The sequence below is a fragment of the Prionailurus bengalensis genome, chromosome F2 (genome assembly GCF_016509475.1).
Source record: "Prionailurus bengalensis isolate Pbe53 chromosome F2, Fcat_Pben_1.1_paternal_pri, whole genome shotgun sequence".
Lineage (NCBI taxonomy): Eukaryota > Metazoa > Chordata > Mammalia > Carnivora > Felidae > Prionailurus > Prionailurus bengalensis.
Window position 1 is genome coordinate 33027691 of NC_057353.1, and position 15865 is coordinate 33043555.

At 36.1% G+C, this 15865-nt stretch overlaps 1 protein-coding gene across 7 annotated transcripts in view; it reads left to right on the forward strand.

Annotated features, from left to right (window-relative positions):
• The window catches only part of RALYL (RALY RNA binding protein like), a 724524-nt gene extending 708874 nt beyond the window's left edge, over positions 1-15650 (forward strand). For all 7 annotated transcript variants that reach the window (XM_043601289.1, XM_043601284.1, XM_043601288.1 and 4 more), the window contains one exon: positions 14663-15650. In XM_043601289.1, coding sequence (XP_043457224.1) covers positions 14663-14680 — 18 coding nt within the window. In that variant the 3' untranslated portion in view covers positions 14681-15650. The remainder of the gene's footprint in view (positions 1-14662) is intronic.
• Positions 15651-15865: the final 215 nt, after the last annotated feature.

Consider the following 15865-nt stretch of genomic DNA (forward strand, 5'->3'; position numbering starts at 1 on the left):
ATGATCTGAGCCAAAATCAAGAGTCAGACACTTAACTGACTGAGCCACCCAGGTGCTCCCCCTCGATAGTTTATTTTTGCTTTTGTTTCCCTTGCCTCAGGAGACATATCTAGTAAGAAGTTGCTATGGCCAATGTTTAGGAGGTTACTGCCTGTGTTCTCCTCTAGGATTTTGATGGTTTCCTGTCTCACATTTAGGTCTTTCATCCGTTTTGAGTTCACTTTTATGTATGACATAAGAAAGTGGCCCAGTTTCATTCTTCTAAATGTTGCTGTCTGGGTTTCCTGACAACATTTGTTGAAAATACTGCCCTTTCCCCATTGGATACTTTCCTGTTTTGTCGAAGATTAGTCCATATAGTTATGGATTCATTTCCAGATTTTCTATTCTGTTTCATTGATCTATGTATCCCTTTTTATGCCAGTTCCATACTGTCTTCGTGACTACAGCTTTGCAAAGTAGCTTAAAGTCCAGAATTGTGATGACTCTTGCTTTTCTCCTTCAAGATTGTTTTGGCTATTCAGTGGTTTTGTTTGTGTGTGTGTGTGTGTGTGTGTGTGTGTGCTTGCATATAAATTTTAGGATTCTTTGTTCTAGCTCTATGAAAAATTTTAATGGCGAGTTTGATAAGGATTGCATTAAATGTGTAGATTGCTTCAGGTAGTATAGATATTTTAACAATGTTTGTTTACCTATCCATGGGTATGGAATGATTTTACATTTCTTTGTATCATTTTAAATTTCTTTCAAAAGCGTTCTATAGTTTTCTAAGTATAGATCTTTACCTATTTGATTAGGTTTTTTCCTAGGTATCTTCTAGTTTTTGGTGCAATTGTTAATGGGATTGATTCCTGGATTTCTCTTTCTACTGTTTCATTATTGGTATATAAACACCCACAGCTAATATCATCCTCAATAGGGAAAAACTGAGAGCTTTTCCTCTATGATCAGGAACAAGACAGGGATGTCCACTCTCACCATTGTTATTTAACATAGTACTGGAAGTCCTAGCCTCAGCAATCAGAGAAATAAAAAGAATATAAGATAAATAAATATGCATCTAAATCAGCAAGGAAGAATTACCTTTTTCACTTTGTTGGTGAGCCTGTAAAACCCAGAGGCTGGAAGAAGTTAACAGCTCAAAAGAAATTATCTAACAACAGTGGAGGTACCCTAAAACACAATTAGTCATACAGACATTTCATAGTTAAATACAGTGATAGGTGCCATGTGTTATTATATATAAGTAAGATAGCTTTCATAGCTCAAGACAAAAAAACTGTTACCTTCCCTTCCCACAAAAATTAGTGACTCATCTAATAATTTGAAAATGCTCTTTTTTAAATCACATACATACCTTCACCTTTTCAGCACCTAGACTGCACCGCATTCCTCGGAAATGTATCCGTGTGCTAAAGAGAAACAATCTTGGTTCTTTTCTTTTTAATTTTTTTAAATTTTCTAAAACTTTTTTAATGTTTATCTATTTTGTGAGAGACAGCATGAGCAGGGGAGTGGCAGAGGGAGAGAGAGTCACAGAATCTGAAGCGGGCTCCAGGCTCTGAGCTGTCAGCACAGAGCTGACATGGGGCTCGAACTCACAAACCACGAGATCATGACCTGAGGTCGGACGCTTAACAGACTGAGCCACCCAAGCGCCCCAAAACAATCTTTGTTCTTGTGAAAAGTATTTAATGTTGTCTGTTTTTAAAAATTGTTCTTAACCTTTACTATAAGAAAAATAATAATAATATGAATTTAAATAGCTTGAAATTTCAGAATATTCATATGAGAAGTAATAACTGCAAAAACAGGTCCAATTTTTCTTAAATTTTACCCATAACTTTAAGGGGTCTCAAAATTTAAAATACAAAATCCATTTTCTTTTCTGATATTTGTGCCCACATTTGATCTCTGTATGTACTGATGCTAAGCAAGGACATTTTTATTTAAGCCATCTCTGTAAACATAAATTGAGTAACTATATCTGGAAGTAAATTAAGTTGGAAAAGTGCAGCTATTTAATTGATTTTTTTTCTATGTGAGGTATGGTACTTTCTTATGGCATATAAAGTGATGAAATTGGTTATTTCATTTCATAGCCTAAATGGGTTCAGTAAATGAGAGACAACAAAAAGATATAGCAATCTAATCACAAAATACCATTGTCTATCAACCCTTAAAAATTAATAAAGTTTATTTAAAATGTATTATGGCTATGCACACATATACAAGTAAATACAAATAAAGCAATACTTTATGACCCAAAAATGAATTCTCTGTGCTTTTCCACTTACCCATATTTATTGCAGCAAAACAGAGATTTTTAGAATAGTTTCATAGGTGCCTGCCCTATCAGCTTCCCAGCACTTATCCACCAAAATCCCATTAGTCTAAATGCAGCTCCTAAGGCCCAAACAAATAAAGTCAGTGGAAGCATTCTGCCTAAAACTTCACCTGAGCAGCTGTTTCCCTAATACCTCCCACCAACACCCCAAGTGTTTACAGGCAGATTTGTTGGGAGAACATGTTGCCCTACCTGCAGACATGGGGCGTCCATTCTGTGATGTTTATGTCACATCAAGTATTTACTTAATGTGACCCTCAAGTAAGAGCAGAATAATATAATTCTGGGCTGGATTTATTTTTTTTACCACTTCATTAAGACGCTGGGCAAGTGACTTTATTCCCTTGTGCCTCAGACTTCTCTTCATTAAGATGACTGTAAAATGCTATAGAAATAATTTATAGCTTCAGATATGCAGTGCAGATGTAGCATACATTATGTGTAGGTGCCAAGTAATACCACACGGTGTTTACTCAGCAAAATAACGCCAGGTGTAGATAACACGACAGAGAGCCCCATAGACCCAGGGCCCTTCCTCTTTAGCACACAACAGAGTGTAGTCATCATGAGTCTTCCGTGCATTTTTACAGTTAAGTCTCATGAACAGATGATGTCACAGCATCCTTTCAGGTCCACTGAGTGTGACTTGCTAGAGAAATTTAATTACAAAGAAAAAACCTCTTCAAATAAAAAGTTTGATTTGGGGATGATTTGTTCATAGAAATCTTCTAGGAGAGAACTCAACTTATATTGAATTACTTCATCAATTTATTGAATTAAATGATCCAAGCTCTTGTTTATCTTGATCCATACAGAATCACATAGCTGACACTGTTTCTCAATTCTATACTCTCTTACAATAAAAAAAAATGAAATGAAAACACAGATAAGTAAGGTGATATCCAAAACCTAGTTTTAAAAAGTCACCTACAGAGGATATGACATAATCAGTCACACATAAAACAGATAAAGCCCAATTTCTAATTCCTTCTATCTATATTACAATTCTGGGATTTTTCATGATCATGACAGTTTTAGGTACTACAAAATTCTGAAATCTCTTCTGAATCATCTAGGATTCTATTCTGTCCAGCTTAATTTGAGTGCTAAGAGTATTTTGATAATACTCTAGTAATACTATTACTAGGAACTATCCCAAAGCTTTAAGCCTTCAGATTTTTTTAAATTATATTTCTCAAATATGGTGATAAAAAATAGAATAATAGCTTAAGTATGTCATCACTTTACTATGTCACTTGATCTCTCAGATTAATTTTACTCAGTTTTAAAGTTGAAACTATTTTTTTTTATATTCTAATAGTTTGGTATATACAGTAAATTTAATTAAATGAGAATTGTTAAATAGCCATGACAGCCTTTCCCCCAGCTATTCTGAATGATCAGGAATTAACTATACAATTTCCAAGGGCTTTTTAATTTATACCTCTAAATCAATCAATTTTAAATCCCATTTTTCTGACATAAAATGATTTCTAAAATATTTCTTCTTGTGATGCAAAACAAATTACTCAAAGAACTATAGAAAGGAGTAAAATATATGAAATTTCAAAGTTCATAATAATCTTAGCATTAATCGGCACTTGGCAGCTAGCACTGGAATTAACTTACACAATTTGGAGTATTATCCTAAAATTATCATTGCCATTTCCAGCATTGGGAGTCACTAACGGTTGTTAGACACTATATAATTAGCATGAGAAGTCAGAAATTGATGCATGACCAAACACAAGTTATGTGCCAAATAAAATTACTATAATTTATCAATTCAGCTAGTCAAATGTGATTGTCAGTGAGCCCAGAATACTCAAAACACAATCATAATTATGTTCAGAAAGTATCAGGGAAGAGTTTGGGGGAAAAAAAAGAAATGTTACTGTGTTAATGTATGTATAACAGAATATCCAAGTTCTGGTAAATCATAAAATTTAGCAATATAATTAACTTTTTTTCAGTATTAACTAAATTTTTTACATAGATGTTTTAAATAAAATTATGTAACTCACATTAGATAATTTTACTGTAAAGTTAAATGTTCTTTTTTCTTAATCAAATGTATTTTATAACATAAATGTTCTCCTTTAGACAGATGATGACTAAAGCAAAATTTTAATTAAAATGGCTTTTAAATTAGTTCAAGATGGAAATTAAAAAAAAAAAAAGTCCAGGCAAATCTGCTACAAATCAGGGAAAGGCAGGTTGTAAGTTATGTGCAAATCCTGGTACATTCCCAATAATTCCATCTCTTTTTTCCCACTCCTCATAGGGCACCAGTGTACTTTCATATCCCAGTTGAGATCACCTGTACTAAAATTGATGATATACCCAGTCTGCTTCCCTACTCTCCTCCTTCCCACAACTGGGCAGAATAGAATATTAAGGAAAGCACTGACCTTAAATAAAAAGTCCGGGTTTGATTCAGGCAAGACACTCACTCTCTGATTCAAGAATTAATGAATAACGTAAGGATGATTCTTGCCCCAAAATCTACCTCACTGGCTTATAAAGAAAATCAAAAGTGTTTTATAAACTTCTATACACTATACAAATAAGAGTTATTATGATGACTTGTGGCCCATGCCCACAGATTTAGCCCAGTCCCAGATTCTAAGAATAACTCAAACCAGTCTCTACGTGGAATGAATTTAGGAAGCCTCAGCTAAGTAATTCAAATGCCTCAGATTCTAAAACCTTCTTGCTGTTTCTCTTGCTGTAAGCTTATTACAGTTGCTCTAAGCTTTTTTCTAATAACCGGATCTTCCTTTATTCTGGGAACAAACAGAGTCCCCAAAAACAAATGAATAAATAAATCAGAACCAGAAAGTCTCATTCTTCAGATACCAGCTTTTAAGTTCTAATACCAATCCATTTCCCCCCTGTAGTAGATCTCTGCCTTCCTCTCTCCTGCCATCTTAGGATATCTGACCTGAATCCATACCCCCACAGATGGGAGCCACCTAGTACTTCTGTAATGCTCAAATTCCATCTACCTGCCTGACTTGTCACCACACTCCTTAGATTTGGGCGCAATATATAACCTAGTCATTTGGCAGATTTAGACTCAAGATAGAAAATTCTTTTCTGGCCACGATTTTCTACAAAAGGAGCAAAATGTCTTGTGAGATAACGAGTTCTATATCCCCTAAGGTAAACAAGCCAAAGCTACGTACCTATCAGCAGTGATTACCATGGAAGGCACTGCTGCTCTGGTTGGGAGGTTTGACAAGATCACTCTACAATCCTAGGTCACCTGCTTAATTAACGACTCTGCTACTCTGCTTCTCTGATGCTTTGGAGCGAGAATGGATAAGACAATATATGGCTCCTGACTTTGTTGCATCTTGCTTCACTAAACAAATTATTCCTATAATGAATCCAAGAGACCGCATGCTATTTGCGTTATTAGCATTTTATTTGTGATACTAACTAAATGAAATGCACTCTAGAAACACAAATGTTCTTTGCGTGTAGATGTTAAAAACTGTTACTGCTCTAATGTCCTTGTTAGAGAGAGCCATATTTAGTTATAGGAAACGATGTCATTTAACTCTGAAAAGAGTGGGTTTTTTTAAATCACATATGGTAAGCCATGAACCAACACCAAGCATCCATAAAGAAGATGGCATTTCTAATTATACTTTTACATTAATTACCACACTCTTGTCACTTCACTATCAAACTGTTTATATTCTCTCTATAAGTCAGTCGCATAAATGAAAATATGAATGATGCAAAACTTGGCAGTCACTTTATAATATTTGTAGGAATACAGTGTATTTGGATTTGGTACATAGAATTAAATTATTTTAACATTATTGTTTATTTTATTCTGGTTTTATAATATTGTATTATATTTTCCTTCAGTTTTAGAAAAGGAAATCAAACAGCATTACTCATGCAGTAACTTAAGTCTATTATATTATACCAAATAACTGATTTCCCCAGTCTTTTCATCTTTCTATTTGGTTATGGAATAACAAAGCCTACCTATTTGAATGTTTGTGATCCATTATAGACATGTAAGACCTTTTTTGTATCTTAGCTATACTTATTTCTTGAACACTGGGAGACAAATGGAGAACAGGATAAAAACATGGGAGTTATCGGGCAGAATCATGGGCGTGGATTTCAAAAATGAACTGTTAGGAATTAGAAGCAAAAAAGTAAGTAAGGAGAGAGGAGGTGGCATGGAGACAGAAAAGAAGTGAGGACGTCCAGAAGATGGTTTGCCAGTGGAGTCGTGACTTGCTAAGAGTCCCTCTAGTTGATCAAGAATTGATCCAACTTAGGGGCACCTAGGTGGCTCAGTCAGTTAAGCATTCAACTTTGGCTCAGGTCACGGTCTCATGGTTTGTGAGTTGGAGCCACACATGAGGCTCTCTGCTGTCAGCACAGAGCCCGCTTTGAATCTTCTGTCCCCCTCTCTCTCTGTCCCACCCCCACTTGTGCTCTCTCTCTCTCTCTCTCTCTCTCTTTCTCTTATGAATAAATCAACATTAAGAAAGTTTTAAAAAAGGAAGAAAGAATTAACAGAATTGACCCAACTTAAGTAAGGGTGATGGTATTTAGGAGAACTGAAGCAGGAGAACTCTTACCAAAATAACTATTCAAGCTAGTAAATTAAACATCCCTAGTTCCATGGATGCTGATAAGACAAAAGACTTTGCTACTCAAAGCAAAAGACATAGGAGTATCAGGATAGTTGTCCTGGTTTCCTAAGCTCAGGACCCAAGTCCAAGATGCCTCCGCCAGGTAAAGCCTACATGCAGTACAGTGCCCTACAAAAGAGAGATCTTGAGTATAGAGAATCCAGCTTTCCAATAAGCAGTAAGCAAGTCTATTCTTTATCCAGACACAAGATTTATTACAGAACTACATGGCTCATTCCAGAGAGGAGTTACCTCACTTCTCGGGATTGCCAGCCAAATAAATAATTCTAAGAAGTAGCCTTGGGGAAAGAACAGAGATCTTACTCTCAGCTGGACACATAGGAGGGCAAACAGCCCACTCACAGAAGACTGGTGCTCAACAGCGAAGTGAATCAGCATCACTCAGAAACTTATCAGAAATGTGACATCCTGGGCCTCATTCCAGACCTAGCTGACTTAGTGCATTTAGACTGCTATAACAAAATACTACAGACTGGGCAACATATAAACAACAAACATGTATTTCTCAGAGTTCTGGCAGCTGGGAAGTCCAAGATCATGGCAGTGTTAGGTGTCTGCTTGGAGCCCATTTCCTAGTTTATAAGCAAGCAGTCATTTGCTGTGTCTTCACATGGTGGAAGAAGCAAGGGAGCCTACTGGGATTTCTTTTATAAGGACACTAATCCCATTTATGAGGGATCTGGCCTCATCATCTAATCACCTTCCAAAAACTCTACCTCCTAATACCATCACATTGGGGGTTAGGATTTCAACATATGTATTTTGAGGAAACACAAACATTCAGACCATAGCATTAGCGAATCAGAAATTTGGCAATCTGAATGTACTATGCCACTTCTGAGGCCTATTAAAGTTTGAGAACCAAACATGTAAGGAAAAGAATTCTGGATAGCAGTCAAGATTCTGGGTCTAGTAAGTGTTTCTATCAACTACCTGGGCGTGCCTTTCAAACTGTCTGGGCCTTAGTATCTTCACCTATTATAACAGGAGAGGGTCAGGTAATTTCTGATTTCTTATTGCTCAAGTTCAATGAAATTCTATATTCCTTGACATGTAGTTTATAAATATTGTCTATATTAAAGACCTTAAAATATGTATGGCAAGTACTGGGAAACTAGGAGAGATAGCAGCAACACAGATCCATAAGGACCCGTATGTGGCTTCATAGGCTCACAGAACTTACTTGTCAGCATGCTGGGAGTAGAACAATACCTCAGAGAAATGTGAAGTAACCAATCTGGTATATCAGAAGATCTGTTTAGGAATTTATGGTAGTTCCCATCACTGAAAGGGAGGCCAGTCTTGTGTCCTCTGGCCTGAGCATTCTCTTCCAAAGGGCATACTGTTACAAATTATAATCAGAAGTCTTGCCTGGGGAGCATGGATTTGGAGCAAAGAGTTGATTGAATGTTCTGAGATTGCCTGATGTGTCCACATCTGTCACCATAGTCTAGGTTCACTTCCAGGATTTGGATGCCTTCTTCTGTGGAGAACACCTTCTCCCGAATGGGTGCAACTGAGTTACCCTCCAAGAAGTTACTCTCCTACTTTTCTGTACTTGCAGTGTCAAACATGTCTCCCTCAGATCAACACTTTTCTTTGGCAGATTTAGTAAGTTTCACTTACGTTCTAGTCTAGACTCAAAGACTTAGAAAATTCTGCCTCTCTTAAGTGACCCTGTATATTCTCTACCCTGATCATTTAAGTCTTGATTTTAGAGTTAAAAATCTCAGAAGACAGCCCAATTACTTTATTTCCAAGTTTCTGAAGGGCTACCACACTTTCGATTTTGCCTGTGTTTCCGGCATCCCCCAGCCCCTAGATCTTAAATGGCCATCAGTTCGGGAATGGAGACTAAGCCTCCAAGAACTACATAATGGAGGAGTTACCTTCACATATAGCCATCCCAGTGAGTGAGTAGCCATCTTAGTTTCCATGCCATTTATGGTCTTTGTGATGTGATTCTTTTAGCAAAGTACAATACAATTCTGGCCCCAAGAGCTTATTAATAAAAAACAAGTTTTAACTTACAATGTACAGTAGCTTCCAGGAATGTTTATGTTATTTAGAAATTTGAATTGAATTGTAAAAGCCAAATGTATTCACATTGTCTATAAAAAGTGAATGGCTGAACAGTTACTCACTAAACATGATGGGTGGTGACAACAAATTTAGGTAACTCCTGCTTGTTAGACTATGCTTTTCTATAAAATGTTACACAGCCTATATTTTCCACATGTTTTCTTTCACCTTTTTTGCTTTTATGGATGCTAACTAAAAAATATGAATTGTCTATATTTCTTTCATTATTTATTAGTTATAAATCTCAATTAGAAAGATAACAGAGGCATTTCTGACACTAAAAAAGTCACAAGGCTTCTTTAAAAATGTGATTTTTAAATTTTTTTAATGTTTATTTATTTTTGAGAGAGAGAGACAAAGCATAAGTGGGGCGAGGGTCAAAGAGAGGGAAACACAGAATCTGAAGCAGGCTCCTGGCTCTGAGCTGTCAGCATAGAGCCCAATGCGGGGCTTGAATCCACAAGTCGCAAGATCATGACCTGAGCCAAAGTCGGACTCTTAACCAACTGAACCACCCAGGCTCCCCAAAATGTGATTTTTCTTTGGTAGAACTGTTAGTAAAGTGTATTTATTCTACCTATCACTATACCTTTATAAAGATGTTCAGCATCACATCTTTTTATCTAATTATCAGGGAAATGCAAATCAGAATCACAATGAGATACCACCTCACCCCTTTCAGAATAGCTGTTATCAGAAACAAACAGAACAAATGCTGGCGAGGATGTGGAGAAAGGGAACCCTCATGCACTGTTGGTGGGAATATAGACTGGTGTAGCCATTGTGGAAAACAATATGGAGTTTCCTGAAAAAATTTAAAATAGACCTACCTACAATCTAGCTATACCACCTCTAGATATTTATCTGAAGAAAATGAAAACACCAATTTGAAAAGATATATACACCCCTATGTTCATTGCAGCATTATTTACAATAGCCAAGAATGGAAACAACCTAGTGTCCATGGAGGGATGAATGAATGAAGAAGGTATGGTATATATATCCAATACTACTAAGTCATTAAAAAAGAAGGAAATCTTGCCATTTGAGACAACATGGGTGGACCTTGAGGGTATTATGCTAAGTGAAATAAGACAGAGAAAGACAAATACCATGCATGTGATCTCACTTATATTTGGAATCTAAAAAACAAAAAAGAAACAAAACAAAAGTCAGAGATACAGAGAATATATTGGTGGTTTTTAGTGGGGGAAAGGTGGTTTGGAGGTAAAAAGAGCAAAGGGAGTCAATTCTATGGTGACAGATGATAACTAGACTAATTGTGATCACCTTATATACAAAGACTGAATTATTATGTTGTACACCTGAACTAATATAATGTATGATTATATTACAATACAATATACACCAATACAAAATATTACAATACAAAATATACCAATTTTACATCAATAAATGCATAAACATATATATATATTATATATATTATATATATTCATGAGGTTTAAAATTAAATGTGCTTTCCCTGTAGATTAATACTCTCCTTTTTAACTTGGTCAAGTAGAAGTACATTGCTTGGTTCAGTACAATTCAGGCCCATCTGAGTGGCTCTTTTTGTTTTTGTTTTTCAGAAATGGGAGAGACTGAGAGTTGGAAAAGCATTCATCATCAGGATAATTTGTTTTAAAAGCATCCAGACTCCCATATAGCCACTAGATAAATTACCCACTATTCAAGAGAAGGAAAGCACAATTAGTTTCACATTATAGTAAGCCAATCAGCTCAAGTGACTGTCATTCTTGAGAAAAAGGGAACAAGAATGTCATAGTTGTGCCCTTTCTCCCCTGCCTTTAGAAGTAAACAGCAATCCTTTTATCAGACTGGAAGCTCTATGGAAGGCTTAGTGAATATATTTTGCCATTGTTTTTCGATAAGGAGAATTGTATTCATGACTTGTATCCATATGGTTAATAACACTTACTTCACAATGCAAAGTTAATGGAGCTTTTGTTTTGTACTAGGGACGGGCAAATGCTTTGAAGCTTTATGGCAAGGAAGTAAGACTTTAGTAAATTATTTTCAAACCTCCTTTTCTTCTTGCCAGGATAATTATTTTTATGTAATCACTCACAATCAAGAGGCAAAAGAAGGGGCAAGGAGAAATACTAGTGATAATGGAATATGCACAAAAAATCTGCAGGCTATTTTTCTCTTCTTACAATGGATAGTTTCTAAACAACCACTCATTACCTCTTTTGAGACAAGCAGGATGGTGTAAGAATATACTAAATGAATGTTATCTGCCATGACTTAACCTGAAGAAACTCAATACATACACAGCTGCTGTGGCATCTTAAGCATCTTGCATGTGTAATAAGAGTGATCTATGAAGGCCTCACAAGAAAGAGGGCAACTGCAATCATATAAATGAAAGAGCTTTAGTTCCTTCCTGAACACAAGTGTTATCAGTCAAAACCCAAAACCACTATGCCTTATGTTCACATGTCAGCATCATTCTACAGGTTAAACTTAATTTTATTTATTCACATATTCATTTTCACATTGATAATGGATCGTTTTTGGTATGTGCATATAGAAAATGTATAAAACTTCCTTTTTTTAAGTTTATTTTTTGAGGCAAAGAGAATGTGTGCACAAGAGGGGTGAGGGTGCAGAGAGAGAGAGAATCTCTCTGTCAGCACAGAGCCCCCATTGCGGGGATCGAACTCACAAACCATGAGATCATGACCTGAGCCGAAGTCAGACACCTAACTGAATGAGCCTCCGAGGCACCCCAAACTTCTTTACAGCACACAACTCATGGCACACCTGCTTTGTACCATAAGTTCAAAATGTTGTGCTTTAAAGACTTACTGACTGTATGTACGAGAACACTGCTAGGAACTGCATGAAGAACACATTTGAGTAACGTTTAATTTTTAAAAACACATGCATGTGTGATCAGTAAGCATATAGTATAGACTGGGTGAGGAAGAAGAGGAGGAGGAAAGGAAAGAGGAAATGGGGCAGAAGAGCAAAAGAGAGAAAGAATCACAGTATCAAAATGTACTTAGCCCTTAAAGGATGTAAGTTTCAAATGCTTTGGATGAGAGACTAGACTATTAAGGGTGCATATTTTGTTAATTCTTAGTCTTTTGATTTATGAAAGTTTTAAAATAAAAATTATTAGGCCTTTATTATTACAGTCAAGTATAGCAGGGTTTACAAAGTACTGAAAGTCCTCTGAAAAATGATTGTTCCAGATTTCTTAATTAAATAGCATTCAGACACTGTAAATGGCATTTGTAAATTTAGTATATTTTATACAGTTTTTAAAATTCATTTGTCTAGTTTAACATATCTTTCTGAGAATGAAATAATTCTTAAAATATGATGAGTTCAATGTATCGATACGGCCTAAGATTTTCTTAGACTTTCCAATAACATGTACAAACTTTAGATTTGGTCATAAGATTTGAAATCATAAAATTGAAATCCTATATCTCAATTAATTTTTAATAGCATATTTAGAACTGAAACCACAGGACTGGCACACTAACAGGCTAAATTCTCTTACATAACACAAGTATTTGCAGTTCAAATATTCAAACATTTTTTTCTTAACACAAAAACATTAGTACTATGATTTCTATTCTTGCAAGTACTTTGTGTTTAATTCTATATCTAACAAGAATTAAGATATGTACTCACTAAGGAAGAAAACATCCCAGTAAACTGAAATTACTCAGATGTTTATGTTTTTGAGAGTGACAAATGCATATTCATGAAGGAAGAGAAAATACCATACTAGTTCACTGATACTTTTAAACAAGGGACCTTGGCCAGGTGAGATCTGGAGCAACAGACATCCAAAGCAATTGTCACCACCCCAACTGCCATTCTCAGTCTTTTTCATAATCTCTATATTGTATAGGCTTCAAAATTTTAATGAAAGTTCGTTACCTAATCTCTGGGTATTCGTAGGATTCAGCAACTGTTGGGAAAGGCAGCCTGTGCCTATGGTCTTTCAATGCCCACTCCACCACATAAGAACATGCCTTGGGCTTTCAGTACTTCCTTACCAAGAAACAGAGAGCCACAAAGCCTGTCAGTTTTATCACTTGTATGAAAATATCTTTCCTGGTTCAAATTCAAGGAGTGTTTCTGTATTCTGCTTAAATGTGTATGTTAATGATTGTCACACACAACTTTCAGTATTTCAGCCTCCAAGGGGCAGAGTTCAGGGCCCTCTTACTGCAGCCAGGAAGAGTTATGTATAGGCCAGTTGTCCTGAATCAGCTGCCTTGGGGATTCGCTAGCCATGAGGGACCAAAGCACACTACTGGAGCTGGAAAACGTTGTTCCACTCAATGCTGACTGTGTTTTGTTTTCCTCGCCAACTCTGATACCAAAATACAATGGACAAAAATGCTTGGAGTCCTTCGCTGAGATTGATTACTGGTGGGTGGTATTTGCTCCCCCAGGACTGACAACCGACACACAATGTTTTTCTCAACAGCAACTCCCATCCAAATTGATACCTTGATTTGCCTGTCTTTGTCTCTTAAAACATATATACAGATTTTCCATCTAACTGCAAAAACTTTGAGGTTGATGGGATAATAAGTATAATTATATTTTCTATCTAAATATAAACCTTCAGCTTGATAGGATTCTAAGACAAATGCATGCCTTTTCCCGCTACTGAAATCTTGCATTATTTTATCTTCGTATTCATATGCAATTTTTCAATTCAATTCTTCTACCAATTAAATTTTGGCTCTTATGTGGTGTTTCTGTCTCATGGCTGTACGATGGGTCTTTCACTGCCCTTCTTGCATCTAGCTTTCTTCTCTTATAACCAAGATTGTGTATCTCAGATCAGAAATCTGTATTGCTTTTTCTCCTTTCCCAGGTGCATAAGGCTTGGGACCACACTGTTCAAAGCCTGTTACAGGGCAAGTGTCCCATGGTCACTCTGGTGAGGAGCCGCAAAAATGCAAAAGCAACTCAGATCTCTTCCCCTAGCCTAGACTTCAAGTGGCTCCCCTCTGACCTGGTCAAGGGCTCTGGTTGGAAGATAATTGCTGATCTCGGGCAATAATAAATGGACTGGATCTTTAAAACTCATAACATATTGTAAATGTAAATAATTTTAGCATTGCCTCCCACAAAGGATCCAAGAACCTAAAGTTCTCAAAAGTGTTTTTCCTAAACATCTAGATCTTTTTTTTTTTTAACTTTTTATTTTTTTTTCAACGTTTATTTATTTTTGGGACAGAGAGAGACAGAGCATGAACAGGGGAGGGGCAGAGAGAGAGGGAGACACAGAATCAGAAACAGGCTCCAGGCTCTGAGCCATCAGCCCAGAGCCCGATGCGGGGCTCGAACTCACGGACCACGAGATCGTGACCTGGCTGAAGTCGGACACTTAACTGGCTGCGCCACCCAGGCGCCCCCCTAAACATCTAGATCTTTTATCATTTCCTGATTTTACCTGAGAACCTAACTTATATATACGTATGCTATCAACAACGAAGCATATATCTCAATATTTTAAAATACTTTTTTTTTCTTTTCCCAGTTTCTACAGATAAAGTGATCTGAAGTAATGAATGATGCCACGAGAACAGAAAAGAGAAACTGTGACAACCCCCAGAAATGTGAAAGGAGGTTTCTTACTGGATTGCAGCTTCTTTGGTTCAATTTATTTAAAAAAAAAAACCCAAATAAATAAAATGGACAGTATTGTTCAATTTTAGAAATTCCACTTCTTCTATGTTCTAAGCTATATAATTGTCAGGTTTTTATGGTTTAGATTGTAAATGTGTTTTCCCCTTTGCTAATTATGTTGTGTTTTTTTTTTAAGTCTTTTAAAGTCTTAAAATGTGAAGGACATTTATGAACGGTAAGGGAGACACTGTATACAAATGTATATTTGTAAAAGCTATTTTTATGATTAGCATGTTTTACTGTTGATCATATATAAAGTCAGGTGATATTGCAATTCTATGTTTAAAGCTTATTTCCAACAATGTCATGTAAGAAAAGATACATCGTAAGCTAGTTTTTATAATTTATTTTTAATTTATAGTTTAAAGTACTTTAGATCATAATGATAAAATACTTGAAAAGGTTATATTTCTGCCCTCCATAAGCACCATTTTTATTAATAAAGAATGCAAGTATTTCAGTGATTCAATAGTGAAAGGACTGTTGCTTTGATGTGTGATTAAATTGAGCATTCTCTACTCAACTGAAATGATCCAATTGTTACCCAGTACTTCAGTGTGAGTAGGAGATCCCTTGGACAGGTTAGTGCCAATACAGGTGAAAACTATATTGGCAAGGAAAGATTGTCTTGTTTTGGGGTCCCAAAAGTTTAAATAGTGCACATATCACTTCATTGCATCTCCTATTACTAGGAACCCTCCATTCCCAAGCATTGCAAGTGTTTTCCAGATGCTCTTTGCTGTTGTCTTGTGCTGTGGAAATGGAAGAAACCATCTTCACAGACTGTAGGAGAATTCAGCATATAATTTCTTAATAAATACTGTTTCTTTTAAAACAAAGTTGGTGTGTATCTTTCCTTTGGGGTGCACTTAGTTTTAATACTCAGTTTGACTTTTTATGTCCCTGCAGTGCCATAAAGTTAGTGCAATAATGAAAGTGACATAACTTTACTAAAATGTGTGTTATATGTTTTAAATACCCACGCTTTTCATGGAGTGACTGGTATTCTAGAACACATTAATTTGCCATGTAATAGAAAGCCAGAGGGCCCTCA